The 14,362-nt window shown below is 41.0% G+C and overlaps 1 protein-coding gene across 11 annotated transcripts in view; it reads right to left on the bottom strand.

Moving 5' to 3' along the window:
* Positions 1-14,362, bottom strand: part of LOC147697229 (F-box-like/WD repeat-containing protein TBL1X) — a 929,968-nt gene that overhangs the window by 256,055 nt on the left and 659,551 nt on the right. For all 11 annotated transcript variants that reach the window (XM_086934318.1, XM_086934313.1, XM_086934320.1 and 8 more), the window contains one exon: positions 11,675-11,782. In XM_086934318.1, the coding sequence (XP_086790444.1) occupies positions 11,675-11,732 (58 nt within the window). In that variant the 5' untranslated portion in view covers positions 11,733-11,782. The remainder of the gene's footprint in view (positions 1-11,674; positions 11,783-14,362) is intronic.

The following is a 14,362-nucleotide window of genomic DNA, read 5'->3' as shown; positions in this document are numbered from 1 at the left end:
TGGCGTTGAGTGATGCTGTGGCGTTGAGTGGTGCTGTGGCGTTGAGTGGTGCTGTGGCGTTGAGTGGTGCTGTGGCGTTGAGTGGTGCTGTGGCGTTGAGTGGTGCTGTGGCGTTGAGTGGTGCTGTGGCATTGAGTGGTGCTGTAGCATTGAGTGGTGCTGTTGCTTTGAGTGGTGCTGTTGCTTTGAGTGGTGCTGTGCCATTGAGTGGTGCTATGCCGTTGAGTGGTGCTGAGTGATGCTGTGGCATTGAGTGATGCTGTGGCATTGAGTGGTGCTGTGGCATTGAGTGGTGCTGTGGCATTGAGTGGTGCTGTGGCATTGAGTGGCGTTGGGTGATGCTGTGGCATTGAGTGATACTGTGGCGTTGAGGGATGCTGTGGCGTTGAGGGATGCTGTGGCGTTGAGGGATGCTGTGGCGTTGAGGGATGCTGTGGCGTTGAGGGATGCTGTGGCGTTGAGGGATGCTGTGGCGTTGAGGGATGCTGTGGCGTTGAGGGATGCTGTGGCGTTGAGGGATGCTGTGGCGTTGAGGGATGCTGTGGCGTTGAGGGATGCTGTGGCGTTGAGGGATGCTGTGGCGTTGAGGGATGCTGTGGCATTGAGGGATGCTGTGGCGTTGAGTGGTGCAATGCAGTAGGTCTCACAATTATGCGGGCTTGAGCTATTGCCTTGTAAATGACAATGCCTTTTATTTATGTTTTTGTTTGTAAAACATTAAAAAAAGGCTTTGTCATTTACAATGGCAATAGCTTAAACTTGCGTAAATGTGAGACCTATTGCATTGTAAATGCTTGTTTGAAGAAGGTTTTGCCTTGTGTGGCCGTATTGTAGGAGTGCTAATAGCTGTAGGGACTATGGCCAGTCACGGGAAGCACGAGGGGAGGAGAACCTGGCAGGGAAGGGTGGTTTAAATTTACAGATGCAGCAGTGCGGCGAGGTGCTCTTGGATGCCGCTCAAACACAAACACATTTTTTTTTAAAGCTGGCTCCACCAAACAAGTAATGCGTGCAACTAAATAAATAATTAAAAGCGGGCAGAAGTGAAAGGGGAGAAGAACCTGGCAGGGAATGGGTGGTTTTAATTTACAGATGCAGCAGTGCGGAGAGGGGATCTTGGGTGGCGCCTGAACACATAAATAAAACAAGATATGTTCATGTGGAAAACAGATCTGGAGGTATTCTATTGGAGAAAATATCCAGTGGTTTAATTGCGCAGGAGTGGACTGTGGACACCTATGAATTAATTAGATTGTCTTCCCATTTTTCTGTGACGCTGCAACATAAATGTAAAGAATAATGTTCAGGATGTCTTAGAATGCTTAAAAATGTGTTGAAAGTAGTCATTGCCTGCTCCCCCTCAAAGCATGCCACAAATGTTTTCTTGCTGGAAAATGTCAACTTTCCTGAATTGCAATAGTCATGTGACAATATAACACAAGAGGCTCCTAACCAAATAAAAAAGGAGTCTTGAAAGCATGCCTGTGCCTCTGCTATTGGGAGTGCTTAAGATCAGTAGTGGGAAATAGTGGAAAGTTATCATGTTGGCTGTAAATATGCTTTTAGTCTTTGTAAATGGGCTGCGGGAGCTTGAGGCGGAAATAACATTGTTTACATCCCGTCCCTCTAGAGAGGCCGTTCGATGAGAAGCTAATGAGAGTCGGTAGGCTGCATGTAATTGACATCTAGATACGTGTCTGACAGGAAGGGAAATTAGATTTCTCTTATTTAAAGGGGAGCTCAGATGCCAGCACCGGAGGGGAAAGCACTGGGTGCGGAATATAGGAACGAGTTAAAGAGACGCACGGCAATGAGAAATGATTTGGCCTTTGGGCAGCAGTCACAGAAAGTGCGTATATATCTGGTTTTCCAAGTTAGATGGGTCAGCTAGTGTCAATCATTTCTTCAGGATACAACATAATCTAGTTAGTGAGGCGTCGCACTTCAAGAGCCTGGTGGGAACGGGGGAGCCAGCGTGTGGGAAGGAGGGAAGGAGCATATGGAGATGGGGTGTGAGTGAGGGGGAGCAGAAGCCTTTGATGTGGTGTGCGAGGCCAAGCGCGTGCTGGAGATGCGTCACACTTCAAGAGTTAACATGTGAACCCAAGAGTTAACCCAAGTGATCAGCACATCACTGATCTAGTTCTGTTAACCTTTGAAAAACGCCTGTCTGAGGCCCGTCAGAAGTGTAAGAAAATGAAGGCATGTACAAGAGTAAACACGCAATGTAGATAACTCCGAGGCAGATTGTTTAAACCTCAGACGTCATATAAATACCAAAATGATTGACATGGAATGAGGAGTTGAAAGGATCGGCTCTCAATAGTGGCCATATTGTGATTGGCTGCAAGTATGCATGTATAGGGATGTGGCTCGAGCTGCCGAGTTTGGGCGTAGGAAACAGTGTTCCGAGTCCCGCCGGCCCTATTTTAAAAATGCAGACGTAATAACTAAATTTAAAGGCATCCAGGATCTGGTAAACAAACATTCTGCAGCAAAATAAAACAAGGGTTGGGGGCAATGCACGGAGCAGGCGCCCTCAAACCGCCCTGATCAAAGACATTCAAATGCTGCTCGAAAGCCAAAGCGGGAGGGGGAAGTGCAGGGATGTATGGAAAAAAGTCCTGGAACCACGTTAGATTAGAAATGCCCTCTGACTGGGTTGGATTAGCTAGGAAACCTAGAAATGCAAATGCTGTGTGTGAGCTCCAAAAGTGAAGAGTCAACCAAAACAAGCTGGGCCTGAAGAGCGGAGAAGGGCAGAAACAAGCTACCAACTTTGGGAGTAGGAAATAGTGTTCGAGTCCCAAAAAACAAGTCGGATGGGGGTGGGGGGTGGGGGAGAAGTGGGAGTGAGCGAGTGGGAGGGAAGCGCTGGTGAAGCGTCGCGCTTCAAGAGCCTGGTGGAGGGGGGGCGGTGGAGCCAGTGAGTAAAAGGGAGGAAAGGAGCATATGGGGATGGGGTGTGAGTGAGGGGGAGCAAAAGTCTTTGATGGTGGTGTGCGAGGCCAAGTGCGCACTGGAGAAGCGTCACGCTTATAGAGTTAACATGCATTGTGAGAAATCCGCATGGAATCTGCTTGGTCAGAGAGTTTGTTTCAACTACATTACTCTTGTCTATTTATCCCTGCGGGATATAATAGTCGAGACCTAAATAGCATAGTAAGAGAATGAAATAATGGTTTCATGAGAGTTTATTTCAATCCTTTGTACCTACCACTGAGAAAGTTCTGTCACCAAACACTACAGATCTGGTTTTGGGAAAATCAGATGAAAATCAGAAAGAAAATGAATAGTATGGTGTGATGTGATCGGTGAAGATGAAATTTCCAAAGCCACAAAATGAGGAACTTTACCATGAATAACCAGATGGACGATTAGCAGAGCTTTAAAGAAGACTTTCTTGTGGGAAGCCAATGAAGGCGCTCCAGAATATGTGAAATATGGTCAAGAATGACCATAATCAAGTCAGGACTGCGCCAAGACAGCAGTGTGATGATCAGTGTCCACTTAATTCAGAATCTTCTTAAAAAGCTGTAGTTGTCAGAAGTTAGATCCGATGTTCCATAGAAAGTTGTGAATCTAGGTAAATCTCTGACCAACGGGTAAAGCTTCATCTGTAGCTGTAATTTTTGGTATTAGGGGGCTTGGTTTTCGCAGGTGTTAACATTAAGAAATACGCAGCCATTCAGTGGCATTCTATTGTTAAAACGCTACAGAGAGACTTTTGAGCTAAGGTGTGAACTGTCTGAGATACCCGTGCAGTGTAGAGCTTGAATATCAGCTGCATGTCGTCTGCATACATATATAAGTAGAGTAGAGGAGTTAGGCCAATGATGGAATGGTAAGAAAAGATTTAATCTACTGGACGAACACATTAGCATCCTAGGTCCCTGATGCTAGCGAATCGTATGGAATGGCCAACAGTATTGAAGGCAGCTGACAGGTCACACAGGACTAATATGCCTGTGACGGGAAACAACCGTTACATTGCAACTTTTACAACGCACTTCTATTACAACACAACTTTTACAACGCTGGATCCATTACATCGCATGCCTTTACAACGCATGACATTACATAGCAGATGCTATTACAACGCATGCCATTACAACGTAAGTATAGGTAAGTATATATATATATATTTTTTATTTAATATTATCTAATTAATTTAATTAATATTAATTATAAATAAATATATTAATTTTTGTTTTTTTATATTATAAATTAAATATATTAATGTAAGTAATTTTAAAAATAAGTATGAGTATAGGAGTATATGTTTTGGGGTACTTTTAGGTTTTAGGGCTGGGTTTGGGTTTTGGGGTACAGGGGTATTTTTAGGTTTTAGGGCTGGGTTTGGGTTTTGGGGTACAGGGGTATTTTTAGGTTTCAGGGCTGGGTTTTGGGGTACAGGGGTATTTTTAGGTTTCAGGTTTGGGTTTGGGGTACAGGGGTATTTTTAGGTTTCAGGGCTGGGTTTGGGTTTTGGGGTACATGGGTATTTTTAGGTTTTAGGGCTGGGTTTGGGTTTTGGGGTACAGGGGTATTTTTAGGTTTTAGGGCTGGGTTTGGGTTTTGGGGTACAGGGGTATTTTTAGGTTTCAGGGCTGGTTTTGGGGTACAGGGGTATTTTTAGGTTTCAGGGCTGGGTTTGGGTTTTGGGGTACAGGGGTATTTTTAGGTTTTAGGGCTGGGTTTGGGTTTTGGGGTACAGGGGTATTTTTAGGTTTCAGGGTTGGGTTTGGGTTTTGGGGTACAGGGGTATTTTTAGGTTTCAGGGCTGGGTTTGGGTTTTGGGGTACAGGGGTATCTTTAGGGTTCAGTTTTAAAAAAAAAACTACTTTAAATAAAATAAATTAATTAAATTGATTAAATTAAATTAAATTAATTAAATTAATTAAAATAAATTATTTACAATTTTAAAATTAATTAAATTAAATTAATTAAATTAAATTAAATTAATTTAATTATATTAATTACAATTTTAAATTTATTAAATTAAATTAATTAAAATAAATTAATTACAATTTAAAAATTAATTAAATTAAATTAATAGAATTACATTTATTAAATTAAATTAATTTCAATTTTAAAATTATTTAAATTAAATTAATTAAAATACATTAATTACAATTTAAAAATTAATTAAATTATATTATTTACAATTTTTAAATTAATTAAAATAAATTAATTTAATTAAATTAATTAAAATAAATTATTTACAATTTTAAAATTAATTAAATTAAATTAATTAAATTAAATTAAATTAATTTAATTATATTAATTACAATTTTAAATTTAATTAAATTAAATTAAATAAACTAAATTAATTACAATTTAAAAATTAATTAAATTAAATTAATAGAATTAAATTTATTAAATTAAATTAATTTCAATTTTAAAATTATTTAAATTAAATTAATTAAATTAAATTAATTAAATTAACTTATTTACATTTTTTTTAAAAAGATATACTTACCTATACTTACGTTGTAATGGCATGCGCTGTAATAGCATCTGCTATGTAATGACATGCGTTGTAAAGGCATGCATTGTAATGGATCCTGCGTTATAAAAATTGCGTTGTAATGGTATGCGATGTAAAATTATGCATTGTAACGCCATACATCCGCCTGTGACTCCACTGCCGCCATACAATCGATGGTTATCTACAAGAGCTGTTAGATGTTATGACTAACTCTGTGCTATTTCCCAAATCCAAAGCCAGCTTGAAAGGGGTGAAACAGATTGTTGGTCTCAACAAATGATTTCAGCTTTTGAAACCCGTTTTTTCAGGGATTTTAGCTAAGAATGTAGGGAGGAGATTGGGCCAAAGTTGTTTGGGCCAGAAGATGAATGGGCGGTTTTTCTTTTTTGTAGACGGTCAGAGAAAATCTAATGCATGCCCTTGTAGCCACCTACCCCTAGTAATGAAGCTCATTTAAGTGCATACCTCACTGCACATTTCCCCTCTGACCCTGAACTCGCGCATACCTAGAAAGTAGCATTAAGAACATAATGCATTCTTCAATCCATGGTTTCCTCCTTGACTTTCACACTTCTTATAATTTGCTCTTTAGCATGGTATATCCAGAATTTCAAGCCAGACACTGAAGTTAGGTGTTTACGGTTAAAATGTAGGAATGCAAACAGCATAGAAAAATAATTATTTCCTTAGGATATTAAGATTACACAAAATTCCAGCCAGAAACATTCCACCTTCTCAGCATAAAAAAGGAAGCATATACATTTACACCACGCCAATAAACACTCTCATTACACAGTAAATGCTTAACACCTTCGCTGTGGCAGCTATTCCGCCGCAGCGCCAACGGTCGCGGGGGGGCGAGCGGCTAACTGCGCGGGTGACAGAACCATTCCGTCACGGCTCGCGGGTGAGCTGTGCTTGTGACGGAACGGTTCCGTCACGGCCCCGCTCGCTTAATGAAACGCGCCGCGCAGGCACGGTGAGCTGGCCGTGACGGAACCGTTCCATCATGAGCACAGCCCACCTGAGGGGCGTGATGAAACGGTTCCGTCAATAGCATCGAAGTGGTTAACCATTCTCTACCCAACTCAGTCAATATGAAAGCATAAACACATGAAACAACACATTCTGCTGTGTATATTTAATATTTAAATTCGATTTGATCTAATTTTAACGAATTCCTACACTTTGCAGATCATCTTTAACACAACATATTTTCAGATGGCAACAAGGTCAAAATGAGCATTTGATGAAGTCTAAAAGGCATGAGAAATGCACCGCCCTAATGATTAAACTATTAAAATCTACAAGAAGCCCAATTATGCTACAGCAACCAAAACCACAATTAAATTGTCAAACGAAAAGAAAATGCCAGGAATTAAGACATTGAGTCATAGTCACAGAGCATAAAAATCATTGTTTTGTCCTACTCTAACCAGAAGAAGCACAGTGGTCTGGCCAAACTGAAGCTTACATCCCACCCCAACACTGAGGGCTCGATTCCGATCCGGTAAAATGCGCTCCGAATCGTCGTACGGAGCAATTTTCCCCGTACGAATCGTACCCGTACACGTCCCCGTACGTACGACGAAGTACGATCTGTACCAGGAGCCAAAGACCGTACGAGTCGTACAGGACTCCGTACGACTAAAATATCCGTACGAGTCTCACTCGGAACCCTCTGTACGTGACATCGCTACGGTTCGCGGCTGGTTCTTACGACCCAGCAAGTACGATTTGTGTCGGGTACGCAACGTACAAGCCTTTTTTTTACGGGAGCTGGAAACAGCCGTAAACGCATAGTTCGCGCCGAAACAAGTACAGAACGCCCCCCCCCCGGGGACGCCGCGTACCCCCCCATGATCGCCGGGGTACGCGACGTACCCCTGCGATCATGTGGGGTACGCGCCGTACACCCAGCGTACATGGGGTACGCACCGTACCCCATGTACGGTGGGTGTACGGTGCGCACCCCATGTACGCTGGGTGTACGGCGCGTACCCCACATGATCGCAGGGGTACGTCGCGTACCCTGGCGATCATGGGGGGCACGCGGCGTACGGTGTGTATGTGATTGAGCGCTTTTCCGTACGAATCGCCCTTACCTGACGCCGACCGTATGAATAGCGTCCTGCTCACCCGGTCCGGATCGTACTCGCCGGGTCGTACGGTGTGTTTACGAGTCGTACGGAAACGGCTACGAATACGACTCGTACGGGGGATTTTTTTTACCGGATCGGAATCGAGCCCTAAGAGTTCAATTATATATGAATTAACGGCCCACCCTCCATACAAGGGAGCTCCAACACAGAAGACACACAAGGGAAATAATTAAACCCGAGCCACAATTTAGGTTTTTTCAAAATCTTTATGAAAACCCTGCAAATGCAAAAATGAGGTTGATATACACGGACCCCATGAGCAAGGACATGCTTGTTAAGCAAAGTCAATTATTGAAAGTAACAAGACTATAAAGGAATTGTAAAATCATAAGTATGCTCCTACACTAACCATTCTGAGTAAGAATCGCAGTAGATATTTTTTGTGGACATCAGTAACAAATTGGACTGTATGCAGTTTGATATGATTTCTAAAACATTGCCACAACACCATATATAATTATTACATTGTAATTCACTATATACAGTTTGAGAATAATTTTGTCAGGAATGTGATTCATGATTTTGTGCTATGTTACTTCTGCATATTTATTGGCACTACACCATGCCACTTATAAATACCTATTAGACACATTTTATGTACTGTATATAAAACCCCATTGAAATATAACAGTGGCTTTGATGAATAAAGAATTTATTCAAACTATATCAAATGAAAAATTCACTCTCTTAAGCACGAGAAACTCTGAATAAAGACAAAGCTTTGGTAAGTCTATAACCACTCTCGGACGATTACTACTCATTGTACGATATATCTTTATAGCTCTCTGACGGGGGCTACACTGGCTGCTAAATGCCCTGAACCAAAGTTATGGGCTCGTACCGCAGGGTTCAGGGCATTTAACAGCCAGTGAAAGGGTTTTTAACAACCGTCATAGCCTGAGGCAGAAGGTCTACAAGAAACATTTCACAGACAAAGGGTACAATATTCCAATTTTAAAAGGAGAAAACATGAAGACAACCAATGGAATGTAGGTCCTCTGGGCCTATACCAGCCATTATTAGCCCGGAGCTACTACACTGCCTTTAATGGAGATCTCAACATTCCAATGTCAAATACATGACACTTTCCATAAAATACAGGAATTGCAACCTCTATATATGCACTAAGCCTAACTTGCAATACCGAGAAGATTCTCAGAAACATAAATTTGGTTTAGAAATTAAAACTGATTAAAAGTTTGGAAAGGGATTTCATTACAAGGCACGAGTTAATAATATACCAATGGTTTGCACCCCTAATTCCAGTCACAAACCTTTGTTCAGTCACTGACTCCAAAGTTGTGGTAGCACCAGATACGCAAATATGGATGTGTCTCCTTTGGACCCTTTCTCCTCTGAGAATCGGGGTGGCTCCATCAGGGGGAAAAGATAGTGGTGAAGGGAACCTCTGACTCCTCTCAATGAAGCTTTCCATAAATTCTTTTTGTTTTGTTGGAAAAGCAGCCTCATTTAGAAAAAGTTATCTTTACAACACCAACAGCAAAGGGAGAAACAAAGTTAATTGAAGATGGGATTTTTCGACCATGGTTTGAGGAAGCAGCAGGGATTAAAAGGACAGAGAACATGGTAGAACAAATTGACCCAGAACCTGAAAAAGAGAGACCACTTAACCCCTTCCCGGCTGGTGACGGAACCACTCCGTCATCAGCCGCGGTCGCGCTCCGTCTTGAGCACAGCGCAACCGCGGCTGTTGACGGAGCGGTTCCGTCACCAGCATGGGCGCGCCGCACGGCCCCCCGCCCCCTTAGCACTGCGGCAGAATACCCGCCGCAGTGAAGGGGTTAGGGAACTCGGGTTAGTTAGAACAGAAAACTGTTTTGGAATACAATCTCAAGGATGGTGGTCTGCTGTCCCTTGCAAGCCACCATCTCTGTGATTGTATCCAACTACAAAGGGGTTGACTCACCTCATAAGTGTTAATTAGGCAGATTGCTCTGTGACACCTATGACTTGTTACTCTATGATGCGACCTATTAGTACATATTTCGGTTTGCAAAATAACATACTGGGTGCAAAAAGTAGGTTTGCAATTGGCGACTTTTTTGTGACCACTATTCTAGAACATCTGGTCGCAAGTTTGGAAATGGATTACTGTTAGAATGGAAGAAGTGCTCTGTGTAATATATACAAGCAAAGTACATTCTTTGCTCGTTTGAGCACTAATGTGGTGCTTTATTTGACATTAAATTCAATATCCACCTCTAGCCCTGTTATTGATGCTTAAATCAACATGTTTAGATCAATGTGCTGTGAATGCAACAGGAGACACATAGTTTGATGTGTGATTCAGGGCTGAGCGTACAACCCAATGCTGTACCGAAGGCATAAATGCCAATGATCTCCAGAAGCCATTAAAAACAATAATAATAACAGCCGAGATCTACTACTTAGCCACTCATTCAGAGTTATGAGGTAATTTTTGCAGGTTTTCTGTGCAATTATCAACCCAGGAAATCAAAAGTTTTACCAGGTTCAAAATTGCAACTGGAAAATCACCTGCTTTTCTGATTACATTTCATTTCCTACTTGAAAGCAGATGGGAAAAGTGATTTCAAATAGACCTGGAATTCTAGAGAGAAAAAATGTGGCATATTTCACATTTCGGCCTTTGAAACTTGCAATGGCAAATGAATGGGATAGAATCTTGGCCAAATATTACTACCCCACATTCCTATCCAACTCAGAATGTGGGCAATAGTGGGAAAGGATAGACATGCATCTTTTTTTAGTTTATTTTCTAATGACATACTTAGTAACAGATAATAGAACCACAAAAATATGCTAAATAATTTATATACCATGCTTTGGATGTTGGATAACGCGCTATTCAAATTCAAGGTGATGGTCAACAGAAAACCCCCAATCCAAGTGTCCCCTAGTCTCAGTGTATATTAATACTATGTGTTTCCATAGAACAACATTAAGTCAATCACTAGCGATCAACCTCCTTTGCTCCTCTCTAACCTTTATTCCTCTACAGTATGGGTGTGGCTGCAGCAGCGCACACATTGTTTGACGTGACTATTTCATTCTGTCGAACACGATACACCCTCTGCCTGCCCCTAGTGTATTGCAGTTTCATGGTCTGCGTGGGCTGCCCCATTCAATTCCCTAGGCCTGCTGTCTCAAGCTCTGGGTAGCAAAGTTACCACTTGCTTACAGTAAACCTTGCCCAGCAGTCTATTCGTATGCAGCACAATAGTCATCTCAATGCTAGTTTTTAGGTTTTATGTGAGACTTTACGGCAGCTACTACCAGGATCGGGAGATTGAGGATGGGAGGCAGAGCTTTCTGCACCTCTGCTTCTAGGCTGTGGAACGAGCTTCCCCAGAACATCAGACAAATTGACAACCTACTGGGTTTCAGAAAGAGCCTGAAAACATGGCTGTTCGCCAAAGTCTAATCCTCGTGATTCTATTTAATAGCTCCGGCGGCTGTTCTATATGTTTTGACAGCTAGTGGATTGTAGTACCATCTGACTACTTCCTGTTGGGCGCCAGGATACCCTTAGGGTGACAGTTGCGCGTTACAAATAATAAATACAATACAAATACAATACAATACAATACTTTTGAGTCACACATTGTATTACGCTTTCTTGAAACATGTGGCTCGGATGCAACATGGCTTTTTGTGAGAAAAAAAACCATCATGAATTTCCAAAAACACAACTATACTTCAATGATGGTGAAAAGAAGTAACACCTTACCCTACATGACATGATCTGCAGTAAGATTAACCGTGGTCATGTACTCGTGTAATCGAGGTATTTGCCCTATTTCTTTTCTTTTTCTTTATTTTTTGTGTGCTTTTTTGTCATTATTTCTTTTTGTTATCAATGTCATTGCCCACATCTAAACTTGTTTTAATGGTGTTTCTTTTTACTTTTTCTCTGTATTTACGCAGGTATTTGATTGTTGATTATTATAGGTTTGATTTTGAAAAAACATGAATAAATAATTGAGACATAAAAAAAGAGTAACTGTGGGTAAAAAGGTACCTGATTCCTGAAGATAGCGATACACCAAGAAATTCACTTCGTCACTGGTTATGCTCATCTTAGCCTCACCTCAGCCTGATGAGGTCTTCAGGAAGTGTGTTCCCTGCTCTGTAGAATCAAAATAAAACATTGAGGTCACACTGTAGCTAGCAGCAACAAAATAATTTGTATTGGAGAAAACAATGCCAGGATCAAAACTAGTTCAACATTCTTCATGGCCAGACATCATTATGTGTCTCAACATTTCACTACAGATGTTCATTCGTTTAATGAGGTGTCTTTCATGCAGATTATTGGAAGCACGGCAAGAGGATCAAATAGTTCAGCTGACAATAAAAGACAACCATTGGCAAAGCCAATAGGTCTGTGAGTGAGCGAGTGAGTGAGTGTTTGTATGTGTAGGCAGTTATGTTATGTTTGAATTTGTGGGTGAATGAAAGAATAACTCAATGGAGGAATGCCAGGATGAGTGGCATGCATGGATGAGTAACTGCATGGATAACAGCAAACATTCTTCCAGCCACTGGCTCCTTTTTCATTCACCCGCCACTCATTCACAAAACCGCTCATGCAAACTCACCAGTCAGTGAAGATGCACTCTCAGTTATAAGCCAGAGCTACTGGATTTGCCAATGCTTGATATTTTTCAGGAAGCATGCTAGTAAAGTAGGATTATTACAACGAAAAAGAAATGCTGTTGCCTTTCACCAAACCCAAAAGTCATAAAGCCAAGATGTGTCATTCGCATGTGTCACTTACTCTTATAAAAAGTAACAAAAGCACAGATTTGAAAAAGGTTTTATTCACCTAAACATCCAAAAGCCTGACAATAGTTAACAATCAAAGCAAGATAAAATTAACCTATAATCTATTGAAGAATACCTATATTGTTCCCCGTGCTAAATGGAAAAATCTGATTCATTACAGGTAAAATTACCTCGTTTAGCGATTCCATTATCTCTGTCATTGACAGAAATTATGCACTGATGATGGTTCTTTTTAAGCGGCAAGAAGACACTTTGTACCGAGAATATTCTATAATGTCTTTCCCTGCCTTTTCTTATACTCATTTATACAAGTATTTCACATATACAATAAAGAGGCTTAGTGTGGTCCATGAACAAGTGTCATTATTCAGCGAGAGGCTTGAATGTAAATATACCCCAAATCCAGTGTTCTATCTCTTTCAATACATATCTGTAAGTACCAAGGTTACACTTTCAATAACAAATATATATTCTCTGTGATCACCAATATAGTGCTTGTTTCACAAACCTATGCCATGTACTGCAGACTACACTCAGTTGCAGGGGGAAACATGACTGTTTTAATACCATCTTTTTACCACTCTGCTCCATCCAGTCAAAGTACCACAACCGGTGTTATGGCCTGATTTAGAGTGAGACGGATTGGTTACTCTATAACAAATGTGCAGTGCTTAATTTGTGATAAAATAAGTGCAGGGGCCCTTGTCAGGCGGCCGTTTGCAGCTTGCACCCCCCCCCATTGCCGTTGCCAAGATCAGTACCAACGCAACGACTAAACGTCGCACTCCTCCAAGTATGACAAGACACACTGTTTCAGTCCTCACAGCTATCAGAATGGCTTGGGAGGCAGGTATTAGTCATTGTTAAGATAAATTCAGGGCCACTCGAATTATGTGATAGTGCAGCTGCGACGGTTTTTGCATAATTATAATTTGGCACGTGCCAAATAATCCATCATCTGCCGCATAATCTGCAGATATTAATCGAAAAAATAAAAATCTAGCTCAAACAGTTCAAAAGTTAATGAAAAAGCAGCAACACATGGTGCCGCATGGTGGAAGTCCCTTTGCAAAACTGGTTTGGTCACCTTTCTATTGCTTATTGACATGTTTAGGTGTTAAATGGGTACTAATGAGGTGCAACCAATGACAAGACAGCATTAACAAGTTAAAAAATGATGAAATAATAAACTAATACTATTACAAAATGTGCTGCATTATCCTGTGTATGTTGGCTTTTCTTGCCGCATAATTTACTCAACCCGCCGCATAATGTGGCCCTCTTCTACCACATTGGATAAACTGAATTAAGAAACAACTGTTGTTGTGCATGTCTTGAAATTAGTCAAACAGTGCTATCCTGTGGCAGTCTATCATAAGTGCCGGTGCGGAGCACCATAAACCACTGGCACAAATTAAGCACTGCAAACGTGACATATATCCGATTCGTCGTGCCAGAAGTGCCACAGGATATAATGCAGTTGAAATAAAGCAAGATGGATCTCGGTCATTTTTGTGACAGTTACCCATTTCCCAAACTCTAAATCAGGTCCATATTGCTCGAATTTGAACTGCGTTCCCAATTTCAAGGCACACATACATTCTACTTTGCAGCTTTGCCTAGTTTCCAGCCCTTTGCTTAGTCTTTAGTCTGGCGACTTATACATTCTATTATTTGAAACAATTATACCGTAGGATGGTACTGTAATCTTAACACATAGGTTTTACATCAATTGTATCTGAAAATGATGCACAACACCCTAAAGTCTCATGGTAATGCTTATATTATTAACCCTATTAAATAAATAATTAAATAAGTATATACATTTCGGTAGGATAAATTATTGGTCATTCTTATCTTTTCATTCTGGGTCCCCAATTTCAAGTTTGACCTTGCATACTCTTATTTAAAGTTTATGAAG

Source organism: Lissotriton vulgaris, chromosome 8 (assembly GCF_964263255.1).
Source record: "Lissotriton vulgaris chromosome 8, aLisVul1.2, whole genome shotgun sequence".
NCBI lineage: Eukaryota > Metazoa > Chordata > Amphibia > Caudata > Salamandridae > Lissotriton > Lissotriton vulgaris.
Note: the sequence above shows the minus strand (reverse complement) of the source record. Positions and strands in the feature narration are given on the sequence as shown.